At 48.1% G+C, this 22,587-nt stretch overlaps 11 protein-coding genes across 11 annotated transcripts; 4 read left to right on the plus strand and 7 right to left on the minus strand.

Moving 5' to 3' along the window:
• Positions 1-51: 51 nt before the first annotated feature.
• Positions 52-2,073, minus strand: FOBCDRAFT_232774 (uncharacterized protein). The gene is made up of 2 exons (XM_031191650.3): positions 1,422-2,073; positions 52-1,362 (listed from the first exon to the last, which is right to left on the minus strand). The coding sequence occupies exons 1-2, from the start codon at positions 1,624-1,626 to the stop codon at positions 155-157; spliced, it is 1,413 nt and encodes a 470-aa protein (XP_031032881.2). The 5' UTR covers positions 1,627-2,073; the 3' UTR covers positions 52-154.
• Positions 2,074-2,681: 608 nt separating this feature from the next.
• On the plus strand, positions 2,682-4,015 carry FOBCDRAFT_191175 (peptidase family S58-domain-containing protein; the record flags this gene model as incomplete). Its single annotated transcript, XM_031191652.3, has 1 exon — positions 2,682-4,015. The coding sequence occupies one exon, from the start codon at positions 2,682-2,684 to the stop codon at positions 3,843-3,845; it is 1,164 nt and encodes a 387-aa protein (XP_031032883.2). The 3' UTR covers positions 3,846-4,015.
• A 425-nt stretch (positions 4,016-4,440) lies between these two features.
• FOBCDRAFT_253641 (uncharacterized protein) lies at positions 4,441-5,877 on the minus strand (the record flags this gene model as incomplete). Its single annotated transcript, XM_059611057.1, has 6 exons — positions 4,441-4,834; positions 4,887-5,057; positions 5,113-5,207; positions 5,260-5,384; positions 5,514-5,759; positions 5,830-5,877. The coding sequence occupies 6 exons, from the start codon at positions 5,875-5,877 to the stop codon at positions 4,458-4,460; spliced, it is 1,062 nt and encodes a 353-aa protein (XP_059466034.1). The 3' UTR covers positions 4,441-4,457.
• A 1,195-nt stretch (positions 5,878-7,072) lies between these two features.
• Positions 7,073-8,497, minus strand: FOBCDRAFT_207602 (uncharacterized protein; the record flags this gene model as incomplete). The annotated part of the gene is made up of 7 exons (XM_059609204.1): positions 7,073-7,561; positions 7,617-7,720; positions 7,774-7,846; positions 7,898-8,014; positions 8,180-8,193; positions 8,225-8,409; positions 8,457-8,497. The coding sequence occupies 7 exons, from the start codon at positions 8,495-8,497 to the stop codon at positions 7,073-7,075; spliced, it is 1,023 nt and encodes a 340-aa protein (XP_059466035.1).
• A 328-nt stretch (positions 8,498-8,825) lies between these two features.
• FOBCDRAFT_191176 (uncharacterized protein) lies at positions 8,826-11,260 on the plus strand (the record flags this gene model as incomplete). Its single annotated transcript, XM_059608703.1, has 7 exons — positions 8,826-8,891; positions 9,030-9,151; positions 9,205-9,632; positions 9,682-9,971; positions 10,021-10,419; positions 10,469-10,713; positions 10,768-11,260. The coding sequence occupies 7 exons, from the start codon at positions 8,826-8,828 to the stop codon at positions 11,168-11,170; spliced, it is 1,953 nt and encodes a 650-aa protein (XP_059466036.1). The 3' UTR covers positions 11,171-11,260.
• A 300-nt stretch (positions 11,261-11,560) lies between these two features.
• FOBCDRAFT_232778 (uncharacterized protein) lies at positions 11,561-13,724 on the plus strand. Its single transcript, XM_031191656.3, has 3 exons — positions 11,561-11,904; positions 11,955-12,831; positions 12,880-13,724. The coding sequence occupies exons 1-3, from the start codon at positions 11,810-11,812 to the stop codon at positions 13,369-13,371; spliced, it is 1,464 nt and encodes a 487-aa protein (XP_031032887.2). The 5' UTR covers positions 11,561-11,809; the 3' UTR covers positions 13,372-13,724.
• Positions 13,725-14,209: 485 nt separating this feature from the next.
• FOBCDRAFT_280513 (uncharacterized protein) lies at positions 14,210-14,521 on the minus strand (the record flags this gene model as incomplete). Its single annotated transcript, XM_031191658.2, has 1 exon — positions 14,210-14,521. The coding sequence occupies one exon, from the start codon at positions 14,519-14,521 to the stop codon at positions 14,210-14,212; it is 312 nt and encodes a 103-aa protein (XP_031032889.2).
• A 731-nt stretch (positions 14,522-15,252) lies between these two features.
• Positions 15,253-16,002, minus strand: FOBCDRAFT_207605 (Alpha/beta hydrolase fold-1; the record flags this gene model as incomplete). The annotated part of the gene is made up of 1 exon (XM_031191659.2): positions 15,253-16,002. One exon carries the CDS (start codon positions 16,000-16,002, stop codon positions 15,253-15,255), a length of 750 nt encoding a protein of 249 aa, XP_031032890.2.
• A 516-nt stretch (positions 16,003-16,518) lies between these two features.
• On the minus strand, positions 16,519-17,343 carry FOBCDRAFT_232780 (uncharacterized protein). The gene has a single exon (XM_031191660.3). It carries the CDS (start codon positions 17,268-17,270, stop codon positions 16,593-16,595), a length of 678 nt encoding a protein of 225 aa, XP_031032891.3. The 5' UTR covers positions 17,271-17,343; the 3' UTR covers positions 16,519-16,592.
• A 1,053-nt stretch (positions 17,344-18,396) lies between these two features.
• On the plus strand, positions 18,397-20,759 carry FOBCDRAFT_264954 (uncharacterized protein). Its single transcript, XM_031191661.3, has 5 exons — positions 18,397-18,792; positions 18,974-19,150; positions 19,202-19,782; positions 19,876-20,121; positions 20,201-20,759. Exons 1-5 carry the CDS (start codon positions 18,502-18,504, stop codon positions 20,733-20,735), a joined length of 1,830 nt encoding a protein of 609 aa, XP_031032892.3. The 5' UTR covers positions 18,397-18,501; the 3' UTR covers positions 20,736-20,759.
• FOBCDRAFT_232783 (WD40-repeat-containing domain protein) lies at positions 20,760-22,466 on the minus strand. Its single transcript, XM_031191663.3, has one exon. It carries the CDS (start codon positions 22,421-22,423, stop codon positions 20,939-20,941), a length of 1,485 nt encoding a protein of 494 aa, XP_031032894.2. The 5' UTR covers positions 22,424-22,466; the 3' UTR covers positions 20,760-20,938.
• Between the last annotated feature and the right edge of the window lie 121 nt (positions 22,467-22,587).

Genomic DNA, 22,587 nt, shown 5'->3' on the forward strand with positions numbered 1-22,587 from the left:
GACTATAGAAGATAGAGATGAAACTTAACGCGGATGGTTGGCATCGAAGGGTACGAGATGTAGTTTCTAAATTCACTAACGTTGCATGTCTAACTCCATTCTTTCTCCAATACCCATACGCCCGGCTATAAACACTCTCTATCCAACACTCTCATTACGCAACAGGACTTCTAGCGGGCAGCGGCGGTGGTGGCCCAGGAGGCGGTGTGATGAAGCTATCAATGGTAGTATACGGCGACTGTGATGATCCATCATACGGCGACCGAAAGTCATCCTCCAGCCGAACATCCTCGTAGGTGCTTGACTTATCGTCATCAAGCTTCTCCGGATGACTCAAGCTCTTATCCTCCGGTGTCGTACTTGTGATGGGCGTTATCAGGACAGGTTCAGTCTGCGTACCAGCCTCAGATGTCGTATATGTCCTGCTCGGCGTTGAGGCATAGCTGTCTCGATTGCTCCTCGTTCCGGTTTCTAGACTCCTTCTGTAGAACTTTTTGTACGTCGGGCTGTTGGGGCTGGGGTTGTACTCGAAGGCTTGACTTGATGGCCTTGAGTGAGTTGCGGCATCACGGATCTCGAGGCCTTCTTTCTCGAGGGCGAGAACACCATACGGATCGGGATCTTCTGGGTCCGGAATGCCGAAGACTGTTCCCTCACCAGGAGCCTCGACATCGACGTCTCCTGGCGCGGGTTGTCCTTCCAACTCTTCCATCAATTGCTGGTCGACATCTTCTCGGCCCTCGGCTGCCTTTAGCGTCTCCATGAGCATCTTGATTTCGGGAGGTCGACTTGTTTTACCAGCTAGGATGTCTGCCACTTTAACGCCCTCCTGTCCATAAAAGCGAGCGTTTTCATCTGTTCTCTCAATGATGACCGTACCATCAACTTGAACTCCAGCATAAAATCCTCTTGACTTCAAATAGGTGAAGACTGGTCTGTTCGCCTGCTTCCATTTGCCATCGTTCTCAAGCACTCCGCCTGCTCCGACGGGTCCGGCAACAGCACTGATCTCTCCTCCGAGAGTCGCTCTGATCTTAGTAAATGCATCCAGGGCTTTGCGGTTGTTGATAACAACAACACAATCGTAGATATCGACTCCGACGAGGAAACCAAGACCCGCTGTGTGAAGCAGGATTCCAGATGGAGGAGACCATGAGCCATCCTCCTCGTTTCGGGCTACGAGGACTCCGGATCCGCCGGCCCCAGATACCCAGAGGCCGGTTCGCATGGTAGTAAAGATAGCAAGACCGACAGCATTCTGTATCACCTTTTGGGGAATTTTCTTCAAGACACGCTGCTTCTGCTTGGGACCAGCCTGTTCGCCATCAGCCGGCTTTTCCTCCTCGGTATAGAAGCCATCCTCTGTTATCTGGTCAGTCTGCCTCTCATTTCGCTAAGCTATATCTTTGGGGGGGACTTACTGCAAAAGGATCTCAATATTCTGGCAGCCTTGTCGCTCTCCTTGTCCAGAGTCGTAGGCCAGAATGCCTCACTGCCGATACGGTTGGAAAGTCGATTGATTGGTGCACCCAGCTTGTCAGCCCAACCCCACACTTTATCAAAGCCCTTTTTGCTTTGGGTCTTTGTAGTGTCCCATGACGGCAGTCTGGCTTTGACTTTCTGCATCTCGACGAGGGTGTCTATTGGTATGAGAGGCGTAAAACAAAGGAGACACGATATCACGCACGGGATTATCTGGAGTCTCAGCTGAGCTCAATACTGGCTGTTATATAAACGCGTAGCCCAGCAGACGTCATTCCGCCCCGTTGACCAACGTTTGGCCCCGAACTTCCGTCTGTTCCGGGGCTTGCCACGACATCTCACCAACCAGATAAAGCCATGCGGATTGTCCGGCTTGAGATGACTAACATTTGCTCAGTTTGTCAGAACAGCCTGCGCGAGCTTTTCGGTCGGGAGCGCCGCAGTATCCCGCGACACCGCGATCCCGAGATGAGAGAACACTGGACGCCTCTCTGGACGCCTAGAGGGTTTTTGGGCGCGCAGGGCAGGTTTCAGTGGAATTCGGTGGAGCAGGCGATAAGCGACGCATTAATAAGATGTACTGGCATCGACCCTATAATAACTAGTGTATAGAAGTACATTTTAACAGATAACAGAGTCCGCTAAGCCCGATCAGGTAATCCTGAACCTGCCAAAGCAGCTCCTCTCCTTGGCATCACTGCGACTTGAAGATCTCAAGTCCATTTGGGGCTCACTAACCGTACACAAACAGTCGTAACTCCAACATTTGCTTGGAGGTTTTATACACGATTGATTGTGGATAAATAATTAAGCAGTCAGTCATCTGTATAGCCGCAATCACCCTTGCTTGCTCATTGAATCCGGAGCTTTGGCCTGAATCTCTCTCTTTCTTATCTAGGGTAAGCAATGCAGTGCTTCACCTCTTCCATGGTTCGAGGTCTCCATAGAAGGAAGGCGCGTAAGACGTTCATCATCTGAGGGTAAGCTTACGCCTTGGAAAGGCATCCAAAGCCGAAAAAAGGGTTCCCGAAATGCGGGAACTTTTGTTGAAATGCGAAAACTGAGATAGATGACATTATTTATAATCCTCGTGTCTTGCCATAACTAAGTATTGTGTTGTTAACGCTCGTGGTTCAATTACTCTACTTTTATCGCTCTTAATTTACAGCACCCGAGGTACCGACTGTTACAATATCATCATGGGTGGCGGTCTGGATCTCTCCAAGCGAGTCCGTCTCCGCGAACTCCTGCCTGAGCTCTACTTGGGCAGATGGCAGCCAGGTCATCTAAACTCCATCACCGATGTCCCAGGCGTTCTCGTTCACACCGAGTCAATCCAACCAGACCAGGATGTCAACACTGGAGTCACCGCTATTCTTCCTCGAGCAGACTGGTTCGACTACTCATGTCACGCTGCCATCTTCAAGTTCAATGGCTGTGGGGAGATGACGGGCTCTCACTGGATTGAGGAATCGGGCACACTGACATCACCGATTCTTTTGACGACAAACTCATCCATTGGAGAAGCTTTTCGAGGCGTTTATGACTACGCGACTAAGTATCACGCGACTAAAGAGGGAGACGTTAACTTATTTGCGTTTCCTCTTGTGGCAGAGACATACGATGGATACCTCAACAAGCAAACCCGCTTTGCCTTGACTCCAGATCATGTTGTCCGGGGTATTCGCAATGCGTCTGCTGATGCAGTACCTGAAGGTTGTACTGGAGGCGGCACGGGAATGATATGCCACCGCTTCAAGGGAGGGACAGGATCTAGCAGCCGTGTTGTGCCTGGCTTGGATAGTAAAGGCAGCACAAAAGATTACACTGTTGGCGTACTTGTCCAAGCCAACTATGGACTCAAGGAAGACCTTCACATTGGCGGAGTTCCAGTTGGAAGAATTCTGATCTCAGAGGCTCAAGCGCCTTCTTCATCAGAGATGCCCGCGATTCACGGACCTCACGTCGACGGTAGCATCATCATCATCATCGCTACAGACATTCCCCTGCTCCCAGTTCAGCTTCAGCGACTTGCCAAGCGCGCTACTGTAGGACTGTCACGCGTCGGCGGCTATGGCAGCAATGGCTCAGGCGACATCTTCCTGGCCTTCTCTACAGCCGCCAAGATTCCTATGCAACGTCTGGAAGGGGGAGATTTGGATCCCTTCATACCTACGTCTTTCGAAGTTGGGACAGTGCACAATGAGACAATCAATGGCGCGTTTGAGGCTGTTGCGGACGCGACCGAGGAGGCCATCTGCAACGCTCTGTGCATGGCGAAAACTATGACTGGATACAAAGGGCGCACTGTCGAGGCACTGGATCTCAAGAGGGTTAGGGAGATAGTGACAAAGCGACTGTAAAAAGGTACAAAGATTGGAGTTTGGTCATTCAGCTAGACGCGAAATAAGACACGCGTTAGGTTGGCGAACAAGTGAGTTCAATCGCGATAAAGTCAAGGGCGCGGAGACTTTACCTGAGAGCTGACGGATTCGGGAAGAAGCCGGCTTGATGCAATAACACTAAGATCGAGATCAGTTGAGAGTTTTACCCGTTTGGACTGTCTTTATTCCGCTTCAGTTCTAGATCAAATCACGCGATGCGACGTGTTGGTTTGGTGTGTTTCATGAACGGGTATCATCTGCTACTTGATGCCAAATGCTCGCAATCAAGGAAGCATACTTAAGACAATGTACTCTTAGGTGAAAGGCCCCTTCGTGATTGTTTGCATGACCATCGTGAATAAGAGTGCAGCGACCAGGAAACACATAGACCACGTGTTTCATTTTGACGTGTCGCGACATCTTCACATAGGACAGATGGTACCACGCGACGACAACGATCCAATATGCTTATATGAGGACAAATTGTTGAGTATATTGACACTGACAATATTTTACAGACTATCTGATTGTATGAACAGGCGATGCTTCTGATGGCCGGGGCAGTATAGTACATATTTGTGACAAAAGAAACTAGGGAGTGGACCAGTACGATTGTGCCTGGTCCTTGGTAAGAGCTTCAACGTTGATGTTGTCAAGCTCGAAGTCGGTGTCATCACCATCATCATCCTTCCAAGATCGCTCGGGCTCGGGCTTTCGTTCCGGTGTCTTATCACCATTTTGAGACACTCTGTTTGAGCGGTTCGAGGGTCCAACACTGTTGACACCAAGGTAAGTTGACTCCTCAATCTCTTCCAGTTCGCGATGTTCCATGGCACGAGATGATCTTGCGGTCTTGGCTTCATCAAACGTGTAGTCGTCAATCCTCCTAGTACGACCGAGTAGCATTCGGAGGGAAGGGAGGCAGGCTGTGATGAGGCCGATGTTGACGTCAAGGGAGCTCCATAGCTCTGCAAAAGGATTAGCTCGATCATGGGAATGTGCATCGGGGATAGAACTTACCGATCGTGCTAAAGGAGCGGAACGAGCCGTTGTCTCCGAGCTCCACGTTCAAGAATCGGACTAGAGAGATGGCGATGTCCAGAAGACCGACCAATGACACAAAGTACAGACCAAGCTTAGCTCGCTTGGTCAAATCGAGATCATGAACGACAGTGAACGGAAGAATCAAGACTGCACTGCGTTAGTGAATGCTTTGGCCAAGAGAGGCGAGATGCTCCCAACGTACTGAGAAGACTGCCCAAGAAAGACAAAGCCCAAGAAACCTGAAAGACGATACCCTGCCATCGCCAGTCGCATGCGGTCAAAGGTCGAGTGATGACCCTACCAGATGTCAGTAAATGACCCAAAAGTGAGACATCTTTGTAAGACGTACCAGTGCCTCTCGATAGGCATACAAGAAAAGAGCTGCATGCAAAGAGTCGCGGCATACGCCAGTCCACAGTAAAAGACAGTGATCCAGAGTGTCTTACGACGCCTTCCCATAAAGGCGGGGAAGATCTGGAAGTACATAGATAGAAGAATTGCTTTAGATAGATATGTTGTCGCGTAGAAGGGGATCTCGCTGGCCCAGGACATCTTGATGCACGTTAGTACCTATCGTGGTCTGCATGTTTGCACAAATCTTACCTTGTAGATGTATTCAACCTTCTCTTCACCCGGATTATAATTCTCAAAGCCAACACTGATTCGAGGCCTGAGAACATCGAGACTGTAGAACACGACGTCGAATGCCGCACACGATATAGCAGCACATAATGCCAGGATCATAAACCAGTCACTCGTAACCAACTTCTCCCTCTGGATTCTCAGTCGGTAAAAGAATCTGGTAGCTATAATAACAGCCGCGAAAGCGATAAGACTGAACGTCGCGCCCTGTGAGACATCAGCAACCAACCCTTGACTTGCACAGACGAAAGCGATGTAAGTGAGACATGGAACGTACCAGCACGGCCGCACCCGTAGGTGGAGGAAAAGCCTTTGTCAGAGTCATTTTCGATAAAGAGCGTATCAACTGTACCGAGAATGAGAGACAAGGTGAGACAGATATGTGATGAAATGAAAACAAAGGCACAAAACGGATGCGTCCTTGTCTTATTGTTCCGCAAGGCCGTGACACTAAGTTGGATGCGGACAGGGTCCTGGAATGCGGCGGCGCTTTTCGTGGCGATTCGCCCTGACTCTAGCCTTGCCTAGCGTCATGAAAATGCAAATAGGCAGTGATTTGGCAATTGCTAGCCAGGGCGCGGAGCCCGTGGAGGCTTGGGGTTAGGTTTTGCTAGACGACATGTGCATTCCTTGTCCGGAGGGTTTGATAGATCGGAAGGGTAGATAAGGTTTGACAGCAAAGGGTCCTCGATCGTCTTTGGTATGGTTCCACCTCCGATCTGGGGCTTTTGCGTCGTTGTTATAGGCTTCATGAACTTTGTGGAAACGTCCGTGGTGGTCTAGTTGCATCACCTGCATGATGCAGGAACCCGATGCAAGGGCGAGAACACTGGCCAAGACTCAACGATGAGTTTCTTGGACGGAAGAGAAGTGCTTAACATCGAAGTGGAACACAGAATGGCCATGCTGTTTTGTTTGCTCAAGGGACTTTGTTGATTTGAGTCTTTTAGTACCTGAGTCGCAGGACCTTTCGCGTGGTTCGTGTAAGAGTTTTTCAAGGCGCCGCCATGGCTATTGGTCACGCACAGCCATTCGAAGCCGTCTCTGCCTCTAAACAACGTGACGCCCAGTGATTGCCGATTGACAGGCAGTGGTGACGTACTTCTACACATACCGCATTCCGCTGAGGATCGGCACTGATCTTCTCACCACTTTAACTAATCCAGAATCACAGAGCTCAAGGGAATGCAGAGCCGACGTCAATCAACGTTAGAAAGGTATGTGGTGGCACTGAAGCCGTTGTCAATCGTTAGCCACAATGACATAGCCAGTTGATGGCTTCAGAATGCTGTGATCTCATCAGAAGAGTGGTATCATGAGCGTCATATTGACATATGCACTGTTTAAATGATACGAATACATCATATTACGAGAGGAGATATTCATAGTGAAACATGTGACAGTATTGATGGTTATCAAAGAACATATGTTGCATTTTCTATGGTAATAACCTCAATCTATCCCAAAAGCGACGTGATGATTCTCAGACAAACATCTCCACGAGGGGAGAATGCAATCTACTATTTCTGTTCGGCGATAAGAGTGTCAAAAAGCCCCATTCTGACAGTATCCAGTTCCTCAACATCATTGATCTCTTGGTCAATCTGATCCAGACATTTCTGCTCGCTGTCCTGTTTGGGCCTCCAACCCAACGCAGTTCCGTTCGCCGGTTCAAGATCACCACTGAGACTGGTCAGCATTTGTATCATTTCGAGGTCAAGAGAAACTTGCTTGGGCATGCACATGGGACGAATGAACTTTCGTGGAAATCCGAGGGCATCAGCTGCCACGTCATAGTTGGGCCAGATCTTTGGTGTCGGCTCATCGACAAGACCACGGGCGTAGAGCCCTTCGGCAATCTTATCCATGATCTTCCACCAGCTGATGCGATGAGCAACTGAGAAGAAGTATCTGTCGGTTCCAACAGCGATGGGCTCCTCTTTCAGGATCTTGTTGAGGATGAGAACGTACAGATCCGTAAGATCGGAGATATGCACATTTCCAGGAGTCTTGACATGTGTTAGACCGGAATCTCTTGGTAGGCAAATCATGGAAAGTTCTTACCGAGTCTTGGTCGAACTTGTGGACCGTCTTCAACTTGATGCTCGTCCGAATCAAAGCAGGAATGTTGACAGAGAGCTTTCTGCACTCGCCACTTCCACGTCCATCTATGCTAACATTAGTATTATGTAACAGAGTGGACAATGTAAAGGATATCTACAAGTGAGCTGGATGGGGATGTTAAAAGTCTCGACGCCCTGGGCCTTCCCTTCATCGGCAAGAACAATGTTCGTCTAAGTTCCGTCAGCATGAACAGTCACCTTTCATATTGGTTTCCAGCTTACCTTTCGAACGGGGTTGTCAAGGCCAAGCTCCCTCTGCCTATCGATGAGGGGATCAGAGTCCTTGACCTTGCCGAAAGGCCATCCGCCTTCCTCGGTGAACATGGACGCAACCGAAGACTGTTAAAGTATTAGAAAGACTCCAGATATACCTAGGAGGAACTTGCATGGATCAGGTATGTTTTGTTGCCGGTAGCTCGGCGGCGATCTCCAAGACCACTGAGCAGGTTTGACAACATGTCTGGGAAAATGGCTCCAGCTGTATGGATGACGATGTCGACTGACGGAACTTTCAGATACTGTGAACTCAGAGATAAACGGAAAGCTTACTCCCGTATTTGGCAATTGCATATTCCACAGCAGGCTTGTCTTGGAGGTCGACTAAGAAGGCATGGACTCTGTCGAGCTTGGATATCTTATCGACCTGATCTTGGTTTCGAGCAGCCGCAAAAATGTTGACGGCCTTCAACGTCTCATCGGTACGAGAAAGAATATCGGCAATGACAGAGCCACCGCTGTTCATAGTTAGCAAAGGAGTGATCGATCAAGATGGCTCACTTACATGTAGCCAGCGGCTCCAGTGACAAGGACGTTGTGAGGCATGATACTGAGAAGATAATGTAATGTAACAAATCGAATGTTGTTGTGCTATAAACTTCACTTAACTTCTGGATAGTTTCTCTTGAGCAAAAGAAATTCATTTATAGTAATTATCTCTCGATCTTAAGATACCCATCTCCCTGCCAAAGGTAATCCTTCTGACATCAAGAGGTGGGTTTGGCAATTGTGATTGGCTCAGCTGACTCCACAAACTGACCAATACCTGGGAAATCCGCGCGTTTCCGAGAGGTTTGTCATCGGCAGTCCCCTCTTCAATATCATTATAATGGGAGTCTGTCAATGACAAACTTCTACCAACCAACTAATCAATATGGAATCCCGCGCATCTCCGACGGAGAAGAGAGGCTTCGACCGCCCTGCGATCAACCGCCGCTCGGTATGGACCCATACAAATCTCCCAATTACTGTTCACTGAAAAGAGTCATTGACTGACGTGCTTGTTAGTGCGATCAATGCCGAGCAAGAAAGGTACCTTTAATCTACAATATGATTGGCATCTACTAAGATTTCTCAGATCGGATGTGATAGAGCAACGCCTTGTTCTAACTGCGTATCAGCCCGCGTCGACTGCACTCACAGCAGGATCGCGCCTAAGACAAGCACTGCCAGGCAGAGAGTCTTGGTCTCTGAACAATAGTATTTAGAGTCCCCATGGTTGTGGTGTTCTAGACCTAATTATTCTGAATCAGTGAGCGAAAGATTGATGACATTTCTCGTGATGTCAGTAGCATCAAGTCTCTGCTGGCAGGACTCGACCTGAACAGAATCGCATCAGCTCAAACATCACACGAGCAACATCATTCGGCTTCTATATCTTCAAGTCCAGCTGAAGCTAACAATTCGGAGAAGCTCCGACCCCCTGCTACAACTGCTCCGCTTCCTCGCTGGGATTACTCCGCCCATATCATAGACTTTGTTCAATCCATTATCCAGGACAATGGCTCAGTTCAAGAAGACACCGAATGGAGCAGCACCATTTCTTCGTTGAAGAGTCTTGCCAATGCTTTGGAGAGCACTCGGATGACGCGAAGCCAACAGAAAAAGCCTCATGAGCCACCGGAAAGTATCCCGAAGCCCCCATTGGAAGCCATCGTGGAAATTCTGCGATGGGTCAAAAGTATGTCAACGCATGCTTCTGTCTATCCATGCTGACAATGTTAATGTAGATCACTCAAGAGATTATAGAGTAGTCTGGATATGCCGCTTCCTTCCGCTCGATGTCTTTCTAGACATATGCAACAAGGTCTATTTCCGCGTCGAAGATCATACCGAGGCTGAGTTTATTATCGCGAATAGTTTCTTATCCTACGTTTTTGCTGAATATGCAGTCATTCACGGAGATGCGAAGACACAAGAATATTGTCGCTTTTACCGATCCAAAGTTGGCAACGGCCTTACGAAACTGACTCTGTTGGCGACACCATGCATGGAGCTAATCGCCGCGCTTGCTCTTGGGGTATGCTCACATCAACTGTGCCTCCAAGACAAAAGCTAACTTTCGTAAGGCAATTTACTTAGTCGAGGAAAGTCGAGCATCACAGTCGTGGACCCTGATCTCAACTGCAATGACACTATGCCAGACGCTGGGCTACCATCGGCTTGACTCGCCTAAAGATGGCCATCAACATATTCAGTCTGACCTGTTCTGGGTCGTTTACGCATATGAAAAAGGTCTTTCATTGAGACTGGGACGATGCTCTGGTGTTCGCGACTCTGAAGTATCGTTGACCCGCCAGGAAAATCAGCATCGATCCATTCGTCTCGGGCGGATACAGGGAAAGGCATATGACCAGCTATATAGCCCTGAGAGCTTGACCACATCGAACGCTACCCGTTGCGAGGTAGCTGATAGTCTTTCACAGGAGCTACAGTCGATTATAGATGAGACCCATCACGAAATCGCAGTACGTGCTGCTCCTTCTACCTCGTCTGGGTGACTAACATGGTATGTAGCAAGCTTTGACGGAGAGAAGAGATATGAACGATGACCCTATGAAAGTAATATACCTCCATTGCGATCTTGTTTGCCAGTCAGCTTTGACGGCCATGGTCCTCAGGGTGCTGCCTGGCTCTCAAGGTATGGAGGTCCATGAAAGCTGTCTCACTGTTGCTCGCAACACTTTAGACTTGCATGATCAGTGCATGAAACTTGTCAACGGCTGCAAAGATCCTCTGTTGATCCGGAGATATATAAATTGGTAAGCAGACTATTCTTCAGCCGCATTTCCTACCGTCAGCTGACTTCTTGACAGGGCTATCTTGCATACACCGTTCTTTCCATTCAGCATCGTCTTCACCCATGCAGTGCGATACTCAATTGTGGAGGACTTTGACCGCCTAGACAGATTCGCATCATCGTTTAAGCCAGAGTCTAGCCAGTCAGAGCCAGCGACGCATCCCCATCGACTGTATGAACTTCTCAGCAAAGCCGCCCGACTCAGCGCCAAAGCATGCCCCGAGCTGTCACACACGAGCGAATCTCTATCAAGCTCAACCGACTTTACGATGATTGATCCCGAGGCAGTAAATACTGTGGATGAAATTGCTGCGACTGATGCAATCGGTACCGAATACGATGCGTCGTTCCAGATCGGGGATTGGTTTCACAGTAACCAGCAATTTATGAGGCTCCTGCACGAAGACGTACCATATTGAATCAGCTCTATTACACTTTCTTGTGGATGACGTTATACATGATAAGACAAGATGCAACACAGTAAGCTTATGCGTTAGTGAGTGACGTGTCAAGCTCTTCATATGATCATAGTAGCTGAAGCAGACCTCGAAGGCACATGCAGCCAGTTTTCAGTCCATAAATACTCTTCACATGGTTTTCTTTATTGCGGAAATAATGTGGAGACTTCAGATGTAATTAAAAACAAGGTTCTCATGCATAAATGTTCTGGAATCACAACAAGACACACGGTGTAAGTGCGGATCCCATCACATGCAAATCCAGGTACTGTTGGCTTCGCAGCCTAAACCTCAGCGGGTAAAGACAACAAAAGATGTGCCGTGTCACGGGACGAATGGAATGTTGATGCATCGGGCTGATTTTGTCGCCGATCGTTCCGTGTCGGACTAAATTGCATCGTCAGATCAGCTCATGGCCAGCTAAACTCTTATCGTCTATCGGCCCACGCGGATGCCGAGGTTCAGAGATATACCTGTCAACTGCCCCAACGGAATTACAGCTTGGGGGAAACATGTTCTTTAATTACGAAAATCTTTCAGCCTCATTTTTGGAGAAATGTACTAACTCTTTGAAACTTTGCATAGGCGTCTGTCAGCATCATGCAGGCCTCGTCGACGAACCAACACAATAACCAGCCTCTCGCTGCTGCTTTCAGCGGCGTAGCATCAACACCATATTCCCTCTTCGAGATCAGGTATGCATCTTGACAAAACAATATTTCGGCTATGATTGACTCGTTATCAGACTTGAACGGGAATTTGTCGTCTTTTGGGGTAGCCGATATGAATCAACAGATCAACTACTCAAGGGCGTCGTAGTCTTATGCTTACAATCGCCGCTCAAGCTCGAGGAAGTCAGACTACGTCTTGATGGTACTGTACGCCATGCGTGGCTCAACGATCCCGGCGTGGCCCATAACACGAGCATCATGAAGCACAAATGGCCCTCATTGATGGAAACTGGTGGCAAGAGCGTCACTCTACCAGCGGGCAACTACGAATGGCCCTTCGAACTGATGATGGCGGGAGATACTTCCGAGAGCCTTGAGGGGATCCGGGATGCTTCCATCACGTATGGTTTGAGAGCAACTATCTGCAGAGGCAAGCTTGCTAGACATATCAGCTGCAGCAAGAAGCTTCGAATTATCCGCACATTTGCGCCGACTGCCTTGGAGTTTATGCATAATATGAGCGTTGAGCAGACATGGATCAACAAAGTCGACTACTCTGTCTCCATACCGACAAAAGCTGCTGTGTTTGGAGGGTCCATTGTTCTCGAAACACGATTTACACCACTGGTCAAAGGGCTCGAAATTGAAAGGATCGTCGCAACTTTGGTGGAGTTTCAGGAGTTCAGCATGCACAGCAGACACTACATCTATACAAGAGAACACAAAAGCAAACGCGAGATTTCCCAATGGGACTTCGAGATGTCAAGAGAGCAATACTGGCAAGACACTATAGAGGAAACGGGTCAAGAGGGATGGGTCGTGAAGAAGACGCTGCAACTACCGAAGAGACTCAGCGAATGCATTCAGGACATAGACGCACAAGGGATCAGGGTCTACCATAAACTCAAGATACACATTCCTATTCGGAATCAGGATGGGCATGTCTCCCATGTAAGTCAGCCCTGTTGAGGACACGCAGCGCAAGGACTAACTTCTAAGCTTGACTTGGGCATTCCGGTCAATATCTTCATTTCACCGTCCATCACTCTTGACGACCAAGGCAACTTGATAGACCAAGCCCCTAGTACACAAGGACCACCAAGCGAGCTAATAGGCCCACCAGTGTATGGTGAGCATATTTTAGATCAGCTATATGACAGTCTAGAGGACTGGCAAATCCCTGGCCAAGGCCCCCATCAAGGTGAGGGGGAAGGATCTGGTACCAGCACTCCTCATCACACAGACTCGAATGAGAGCCAGACATACGAGAGCTCCAACACGTTTGAACCGTCACAGTCAAGTCAGAGTCACGATCCATCGCGCAGCTCATCTGAAACTGTGTCTACGGATTCAGAAGAACTTGCTCAGCTGAGCAAAGTTCCGACATACCGCACAGCGCTTCGAACTCCCTTGCAACCACATAACCAGCAAGGCGGAGCTCTGCCTCCCGATTACAGAACGGCAGCGGGAGCAGTAGCGAATGATAGCTGACCTTGCATTGCTGCAATCGTTTTTGAACTGGTTCCTGTGGGCGCCAGAGCTGTGTATTCGTCTCGCCTTGTCATTATGGGGAATGTGTGGTTTCAACTGGGCGAAGGGCAGTGGAATTACTCAGTGATACAAGAGATTATGCCTAGATTGTATTATTACCTTATATTTCATGTTTCGTACGCAGTATCTCAAAGAACAGTCGTTCGCTACGTAGACCTTACAATTCGAGCGGCTTTCGGTCTTGCTTGGTGCTGTCGTGTCACTGAGTTAGTAATGGCATGGTCCAAGGTTCTCTTCAGCCATTACAACTCCGTAGGGTTATGACTTATGATTCAATTTATTAAATCTTCATGTTCCTTGTATTTACTTCCTAATTCACACTCTTGTAACACCGAAAGGAATGGTTGTTGGTACATGACGTAGGCTACCTAGGTTGAGGCATTGAGCTACAACCTCGCGACATCGAAGCGATCCTGGTCACTTTGCGAATAACTTGATGTGAGCCAGAACTATAGATTCCTGGTTAATAAGTGGAAATTAGGCTATGTGGGCGGCCATAATGATGACAAGAATGATACTGCAAATAGAATTCTGATTACAATCTAACTAACTTTCCCTCCACTTTTCCTTCAATGCTTTTCTGTTGCCTTTCATCCCCTCTCATCCCTTGACCTCTCTGTAACTCGAAGAAGCTTTTCTCTCCAGCCAGAATTGGCATGCTCCAGCATCCACTTGCCTCTCTCCTTAACTTGACTGCCTCGAGCTTGTCAACATCATCCCCTGCTGCTTCTTCTACTACTGTTCACTAAACTGCCTTTATTGCCCCGTATCAGTTTGCTCAGAGGCGGGACACGCTGCAGTTGGTGGGCCCTCCAGTTTCGTACCAGTAACTGTATGTATCATCACCTTCCTTTATGAGGAGGAGGAGGTCTTGTTCCCATCGCTGATTCATTTCATTATGGTACTCCTTGCACACGAAGAGCTTGTAAAGAGTGTTAAAGGTCTGTGCACACTCCCATTCAGGCATGCATCTCTCAGGGTATTTGCGTTGAATGAGGGCACGCTGGCACTTTCGGAAGCTCTGCTCACCTGTAAACTTGTTCTTGTTATAGTGCCGGCACTCGAGTGCACCGTAGACGGTGTGGCACATATCGGGTGAAGGTTTCGGTGTGTGGTTGTGAGTTTGCTGGAGTGACTTGCTAGAAGTTGAGGATAACTTTGCTGTACCAGCTAGGGCGGTATTGAAATGAGAGTTATTTCAGTTCTATGGGCAGGTGAAGTATATTTATATTCGTTTTCCCAATGGAATTTACTATATGTTGTTGTTCGTTTTTCTGTGAATCCATTGCTAGTTGCTTGATAACTCCACGAATCCGTGGGGCTGTTCTCCAGAAACCCCCATGCTTGTTCGGCTCTTGCAAGGTGGAACAAAGGCCACCGAAGCAATGCCTGTCATCCAAACATACTCTTCTACCTTTTGCTGCTACTCTGTTATACTGTCCCCAGAATATAGTACGAATGAAGTTGCTGTTTGTTACTTATCATCAAATCCTCTAACATCCCAGTGAAATACATCAAGCCAGCACATTCAAGACTTTGGTTCTCTGCGTAATGGGCCAGATGCTACTTACGAACGTGAATGCTATTATTAAGCCATTTAAATCTCAATGTGTGTTCTCGTGTTCTTAACTCAAAGACCAGCAGGCGACTGTGACATTGCTCGTACTTTCAGAAATCAGAATAGGTTGGGAAGCCAGTGATCTGAAAATAAGATTTCTAGAACGAATATTAAGTGATGGTATGCTAAATTTACTGCAATATGCTTGTAACTGACGGACTGATGATAAACCGAGCATGGTGGTGAAGTACAATTCTTGACATTTATCGTGAGTTCATGACCTCCAACACGATGTAGGCAAGCTTTTTGGGCATACTCAGGAAAGGGCTATGAGAGGAAGGCAACCGATACTTCTGAACGATGACCCCCTGTTCTTCAACCTTCTCAATCATACCCTCCTGCAAAAAGCTGAGCAATCCTTGATCCTCTTCACAAATGATGTACGTCAGTGGAACAACATGCCATGCCACTTTCTCGCAATTGATAGGAGCGTATTGAACATCCGTACCATGGGCAACCATTGTATTCTTGGCCCATTGAGCTTCCTCCTCCGGCAGATCATTGTAGAAAAGATGAATGGGATCAGTCGGCACAAGAGTCCCATCAGATTTAGGAACAAGCGCAGGAGGCAGCTTTCCACCGAAGAGGCCGGCCAATGAATCATTTTCCGAAGGAACAAAGGCGGCGATGAAGATCATATCAGTGACACCCCCTTCTTTTGACTCAGGCGAAACAGCAAAGCTCGCCAAAGCTGCAGAAGCAAGCATGCCTCCCCACGAATGACCAATGACAGTGAGATGCGTGCCTGCAGCAGCCTCTTTGGAGACGATGTCTTTGATGAAGTCGATGTCATCTTGGATTGTTTTGTTTGGCGGCACAGCGTTATTGTTTGTTGGAAGGCGCTCACAGATGACTCTTATACCATGTCTCTCCAGCTCATGAATGAGCTTTTTGTAGTGCTCAGGGACGTGCCAGGCTCCTGTGATCAAGAGGACTGCGTTGAAGCCTGCCATTGAAAAGATAATCAACTTCTTAGTTCTTCGAGAAGAGTGTGATGCTGTGAATTCATGTCGAGCTTTTGGTTGATGGAAAGGGATTTATATATAGCTTCGCGACTTGCTGATGAAACTAGTCGGTTGTCCATGGTGTCGCCCATGCTTGGTGAGAAGGCCCAAAATGGGAGCTCATTCGAGGCGCTTCAAGTATTTGGCGGCGGTAATTCTAATAGCTAGTAAGCAAGCCTGTTTTGGTCTTGTCGTGACCTGCAAGTCAAACCAGTGATTAGTTATTCTGTTCAGCTAAACTCTTGTCGTGGAGAGTAGCTAGTGAAGTCTGAAGCCTCCGGGTCCGTAAAGAGCAATCCATGCGAGGCTCTACAGTGCTAAGACGCCTGGAACAGTGGCTCAGGACCATCACTATTTGAGCGTCATTGACGTACAGAAGCTTTTACTCAAAGAACGCTTAAATATTAAAATCATAGTGGAGGATGGAGGATCGACAAATGATACAAGAATAATTATTTGAATACATGGTAATCTATCAAGAATATGCTTTGAACCAAATGACGAACAGTCGCCTACAATCCTCCACCAATCTTGCCTACTCAAGGAGCATTGGGGTCGACACGGATCAAGCAAGATCCCATTCCAGGGACCTTACCCCAAGCCTCATGGGGCTCCCGCACGTTCTCCAGATCCCACACCTTCTTGATCGGTACCTGAACCTTTTCGTCAATGAGAAGATTCATGACGGCTTGAAGATCTTCCATGAATGTCGCGCGATCGCGGTCAATGTAGTAGAATGATGTGCTTCTCTTGGTAAACAAGCAGCCGTTCTTGGCCAGAAGTTTGGCCATTCCGACATACTGTGATCGCGGTTTGGCGTCATCGCCCTGGAGAATGTTCATGTTACCACCGAAACCGACAAGACGGGAGGGCTCGTCGGTGATGAGGATGTCCCATGAATCATCGTAGTGCTCAAAGCCAATGGGGTCATAGACTACGTGTGCACCACCGCGCTGCTTCATTTCGCTGACCCAGTTCTTGTTGGCGTAGGTGAAGGGTATTACTCCCAGCTGGCGAAGCGACTCATGGTTGCGCTCTGAGGCAGTACCGTAAACCTCAGCGCCCTCCAGAAGGCACAGAGTCATAATGGCATAGCCTACAGCTCCACTAATGGAATGAACGAAGACGCGCTGGCCTTTACCGACCAAATTGGTCGCTCGATGAACAAGACCATAAGCAGTGTTCCAATCAAGAAAAGCAGCGACCGCCTGTTGCATATCAACCCGCTCAGGAATAGCGATCAAGTACTTTTCAAGGATATTGATCTTCTGAGCTTCAGCGTCGTACACGCTAAGAGCGCCAACGAGCTGACCAGGGCGGAATTTGGAGGACTTGTCCCCATTGGTGCTGACGCGACCAACGAAGCAGTAGCCGGGTGTCAAAGGTGCCGCCTTTTGCATGGGGTATGTGCCAAGTCGCATTTGGATGTCGGCGCCAGAGAAACCTGAGTAGATGACATCGACTTGGACTTCGTTCTTTGCTGGATGGGGGATTTGAGCTGTGACGACGCTCACGTTGGAGGGACCGCCATAGGCAGAATAGACGACTTTTCGGATGGTATGAGTAGCCATTGTGTTGGTGATTAGATGTTAGAGGGTGGTGTCAAATTAGATTGATGTGTTGAGTGAATGCTTTGTATATTGATTGAGTGATGATGAATCAGAAATGAAATAAAGGTTTGTCCATCATTTATATATATTGGCTTGATCTTCAATTGAAGCCTTGAACTCGCCTTCGCTGTATTCGCAATCCTCATCATCAACTTCAGCCTTGAAGCTCATCTCGCTCGATTCTCGGGGCCCTGTGGCCAATCAGCATTGTCCGTTCAAGAACCTCGCGTTTCGCTGGCTCTGTCGCGAGCCTGATCTTCAGTGCAAAAGTCTCCACAAATGCGCCAAAAATGAGTGGACAAGTTGGTTCGAAGCTTTGCCGTAATAGGGAAAGTAGTTGAACGATCCGGCACAGTCAGCAGTGGATGCCCGACGGAGCGGAGCAAATGTTAGCCCGCTCAGGTCTCCATCCTGAGTGACGAAAAGACCTGGGCAAGTTTAGTATATATTTGCAGGCATTTGGACCAATTTATTTTCGCACCTGGGATTTCCCCGCCTCTCGGAAGGCCCAATGTGCTGTGCCTCAGCATAGCCACAGAGCACTCTGACTCGTATCCTAAGATGAAGTCACTCATGACTGACTCAACAGTCCAGTCTTTGAATATACAGGCTTGGTAATCTTGCTATCCTAGCAGCATGCTGAACTACGGGAGTAATTGAACTGTTTCATTTCCTTCATTCGATGTAACGAGTGTATTCGGATGGGTTGAGCCATGCCTGGTCAAAGCGCAGAGTTGTCCATGCGTAGGTAGGCCAGAAGCGACGATAAAAATGAAATCAACAATCGTGAGGACAGTTTTCTATCACTTATCTCACAAAAGCTCCGCCAGACTTCAAGATGCATCGCTACTCGCTTCAAAAGGTAGGTGACCAGTACGTATACACTCGCATTTTCGAAGAGTGGGAAGACTCGGACTATGAGGATGGGGGCGATGATGAAGAACTTGTCATCAACCAAGATATCGCTCAATTGATTGCCTGGATTGACGAATTTGAGGATTCTATGCCCACTATGGAGGAAGTACAAGCGAGATACCATGAACTGTTCGGGAAGCACATCGCAGACAACAGTTCTCACAGAGAGGATATCGAGCGTTTCTGGTTACACAGACTATTGAATGGCACAGCGGTAGGTCCAGAATCTTCCAAACTTGCCTCAATAAGGCAATTAAATAGATGAGATGCTAATCCGCCCCGTTGAGTTAAGAAGAGAGATGGTGTTCTCAGGCTTCCAGGATATGGCCTCCCCTTGAGTTTCGGGATAGACAACAACAAACGCCAGCCTTTCCTCCTTGGCTTGCATGCGGAAGATTGGAAATCGTGAAGTGTGCATGCTCAAGTTGGAAGAGGAGATCATAAACAAGGCGCATTGGTGGGAGAAAGTCTTGAATACTGATATTGTCTCCAAATGGAAGCAAGAAGCGCTACAAATGCCATGGGCCAGCTATCAGCACAATGGTGATTTTACGAGCAAAATGGCAGACGTGGTAAGTGCCAACAGGACTGACTGATGGTACTTTTTGACTGACGCTTTCCAGTGCTTCAAGGATCTTGCGGCCAAGGCTAAGATTTACCAACAAACGAAGCTAATTCCCGTGATGGAATCTTCCTCTTGTGTCATCAAGTCTGACACGCTTCTTCCCAACGAGTTGAAGCAGAGGCTCAGAGCTGCGGCTGCATTGCTTGAAGACGTTCCCGGGTCCCAACGAGACTGGCATCCAGGAAGCGACGAGAAGGTTCTGGACCTTGTTCATCCCTCACTCTGGCCATTGGTGTTTGGCCGATCTCGAATTATTTCCGACAAGCACATAACGCTGGACAAGTGTCTTGATCATTGCGGCTCGGGAAAAGTCATCCCTGAGCCCAAAAGGCCGCATCTCAGAATGCCAGATGGCCTTCGATCTTTCACCGAAGATAACGATAAGAGAGCTTTATCACTACGATACCAATGGCTTCCATGCGATGTTGACCTGGCAGGTGGTCGACCACGAATCAAGAGCTACATCAACAATCTTCACCCTGTCCGATACAAAGCCATATATTCTCTCATAGAAGAGCTTATTGCGAGATCTCTTCCCGCTTGGGATATTGTCTGTCGCTCGGCTCGCAAGGAGTTTAGGTAAAAGAGATTCGGAACTGTTCACGAAATCAAATGGACGTGTAACGTGCCCGAGATCTGTGTGAAGGTGCATGGCTGCTATCAGAGTAATAGGCCGCTCGCAGACGGCGAGGATTACGACAGTGGTTCGGAAACTAGTTCTGTCTTTGAAGAGGGCGAGCGGTTGAACTGGGAATGGTGGTCGGAAACTCACAAGATTAACTGCCCAGAACCCTTGGAGGATGCAAGATACCCCCTCGATGCATCCCACTTCCAAAGTGAAGAATTCTTCAATAAGGTCTCACAGATCCAAGTCATTGTTAAGATGGCAAACATGCATCTGACTCCCGAGAAACTCAAGTATGATGGTGGCTCGTGGCACGTTTAAGGGGCAACTCAACGAACATATCTGCGCCACGGCGCTGTTCTACTATGACAGCGATAATATCACCGAGTCTCGTCTTTCCTTCCGTACTCAGGCGGATAGGGATAAACTTAGAGATAGGCTCAGTTACTCTCAGGGAGACCACGATGGTATTGAAGCGATCTTTGCTATTAAAGCTAAAGGGGATAAGATGCAGAATCTCGGGAGTGTCATGACGCGAGAAGGCCGAGCCTTGTTTTTCCCTAATATCTATCAACATCGAGTTGAACCTTTTGAGTTGGCTGACCAGACTCGTCCTGGGTATCGCAAGATTGTCGCTCTGTTTCTTGTTGACCCAGTCGTCCCGATTATCTCGACAGGCAATGTGCCCCCACAGCAAAAGCATTGGTGGAAGGATAAGCTCAGGGAGGTAGAACCGCTCAATAGCCTTCCTAGTGAAATCAGGGATGCAATAACTCAAAAGGTGGACTATCCATATGAAATAGATGAAGCAAGACGGATTAGAGAAGATTTAGTATCAGAGCGAAAGGTTGTAAACAGCGACAGCCTCAGACAACAGGCTCAGAGTTGGAACTTCTGCGAACACTAACTAAACTAAAAGATAAATCAGTATTGCTCATCATTATTTTATGCTATATCTCGACTAAATCCACTGAATGCTGCCAAACAGCGCCAAACCTCCATGTTTCTGTTCAGGGACTTCTGGTAGCCTATTATGAATGGAGGATGGGCGGAGTATCGACATCATGGCTGGAGTTGAACCGGTTCATATGCATTCACACAAAATGCAACTCAAGTTGTCAGCGGTACCTCCCAAAGGCGCACAGCGTCGAAGTCGATACTGGCAAGGAACAGCGAACACTTAGAGTGATCCTCCCAAGCTACCATTTCGTAGCCCCCCTTACTCGTAACCTTACCATGTTCGTTCCTCCATTTTCCCGCATTTGGCCCATCTTCTGTTCCACCTCGTGCAAACCGCCATTTGACTTCCTGTTTGAGGTCATACACTTCAATACTCCAGTCACCGAAAGTCCAAACCGCAAGCTTGTTTCCATCATCAAAGAACCTCACTTCCAACGTCCCAACAAAGTCTCTCATCATATCACGAGACTCCTTATCCACTGTACAAGCATCTGTAGAGAATAGTCGTTTTTGCAGTAACTTCTTCTCGCTAACATCGAGTAGAAGTAGCTCGCCACTGCTCTCTCCACCTACAGCAAGCCACGGGTTAGTTGGGTGCCATGCAAGAGTCCTTCTCCAGCGATCAGAACGTTGTCCTTTGTAGACCCAGTGCTGCTCTCCGTCAGCCATGTAATAGATCCATATGTTGCTTAGTCCGTCCGTTGCTGCGAAGTAGCTCGAGTCGGGACTGAAAGCACCAGCCCAGTTCTGCCCCTCGGTCTTGAATCTGTACTTTTGCTCTCCTGTAGTAGCATCCCAAATACGAATAGACTCGTCCCATGACACAGAAGCAAAGACTGATTCATCAGGGCTCCATCCTGTCCACATGACTGCATCGGTATGGCCCTTCAGGAGCAGCCCCTTGGAAAGATCGTCCGAGGAAACGATCTGAATATCCCATGGATCATTCCCATTCGAGATAGGTGACTCTCCAGGCAAATATGTCATCCAATTTCCCGAAGGGCTGAAAATTTGAGACTCATGAGCTGAGTGTAGTCGGCCTTCTATGGTCACTTTACTCGCCGCGATGTGCTTAGAGACGGTGCGACTGACAGCAGGTCCGACAGTTCGCTCTAGATGGCGGAGTTCGTCTTTGCTCAGATTGATACCGGCTTCGGCTAACTTGTCTGCAGCAGCTGAAAGAGCGGCTTGACTGGCATTTCGTAACTGATCGTCACCCAGTCTCGGTGCCGACCTTTCTTCTTCGATGTTCCACAGAATGATCGTGGGCGGTTCAGTATGCCCCAAATCGTCGTATATCTGCTCTTCACACGAGACCAGCACATCCGAGCGGCCAGACCTGAACGCAAGGGTATCAACTTTGTTTGTATGACCCCTCAGAACTGCAATAGTATCCCAGCTCTGGGTATCGAGGATATGGATGACATGGTCGATTCCAAGAGCAAGATACTTTCCATTGCTGCTCACAGAACCAATATGAGGCTGCCTTTTGAAGGTAATCTTCTTGATCTCATCATCCCATTGCTGTTTGCCATTCTCGGCATATGGGAAGGGGTTCCCTTGAGATGTAGTGAAGTCTTGCTTGACGGCGTATAGCCAATCCTTCAATAACTGGTCACTTGAGTAACCGGGCATGGCTAATTAAGAATGAAAGTTGATACTGAAAGGCTCATTGAATATTCAGAGTCTTTAGAGACAAAGCTGACGTACATATATATGATACGACATCTCGCGGGGTTGCTGCCTAAAGTCCTATGAGTCACGTGTATGCAGCTTGTTGTCGACCAACAGTTACGAAA

Source organism: Fusarium oxysporum, chromosome X (genome assembly GCF_013085055.1).
Source record: "Fusarium oxysporum Fo47 chromosome X, complete sequence".
Taxonomy (NCBI): domain Eukaryota; kingdom Fungi; phylum Ascomycota; class Sordariomycetes; order Hypocreales; family Nectriaceae; genus Fusarium; species Fusarium oxysporum.

Excerpts from the sequence above, each read along its gene's own strand:
- FOBCDRAFT_232774 (XM_031191650.3), bottom strand. The coding sequence starts at position 1,626 with ATGCAGAAAGTCAAAGCCAGACTGCCGTCATGGGACACTACAAAGACC. Across the intron at positions 1,363-1,421 it reads AATATTGAGATCCTTTTGCA|AGGATGGCTTCTATACCGAG; the intron begins GTAAGTCCCCCC and ends ACCAGATAACAG.
- FOBCDRAFT_232778 (XM_031191656.3), top strand. The coding sequence starts at position 11,810 with ATGCAGGCCTCGTCGACGAACCAACACAATAACCAGCCTCTCGCTGCT. Across the intron at positions 11,905-11,954 it reads TATTCCCTCTTCGAGATCAG|ACTTGAACGGGAATTTGTCG; the intron begins GTATGCATCTTG and ends ACTCGTTATCAG. Across the intron at positions 12,832-12,879 it reads AGGATGGGCATGTCTCCCAT|CTTGACTTGGGCATTCCGGT; the intron begins GTAAGTCAGCCC and ends CTAACTTCTAAG.
- FOBCDRAFT_232780 (XM_031191660.3), bottom strand. The coding sequence starts at position 17,270 with ATGCAACAGGCGGTCGCTGCTTTTCTTGATTGGAACACTGCTTATGGT.
- FOBCDRAFT_264954 (XM_031191661.3), top strand. The coding sequence starts at position 18,502 with ATGCATCGCTACTCGCTTCAAAAGGTAGGTGACCAGTACGTATACACT. Across the intron at positions 18,793-18,973 it reads GACTATTGAATGGCACAGCG|ATTGGAAATCGTGAAGTGTG; the intron begins GTAGGTCCAGAA and ends TGCATGCGGAAG. Across the intron at positions 20,122-20,200 it reads CTGACTCCCGAGAAACTCAA|CGATAATATCACCGAGTCTC; the intron begins GTATGATGGTGG and ends CTACTATGACAG.
- FOBCDRAFT_232783 (XM_031191663.3), bottom strand. The coding sequence starts at position 22,423 with ATGCCCGGTTACTCAAGTGACCAGTTATTGAAGGATTGGCTATACGCC.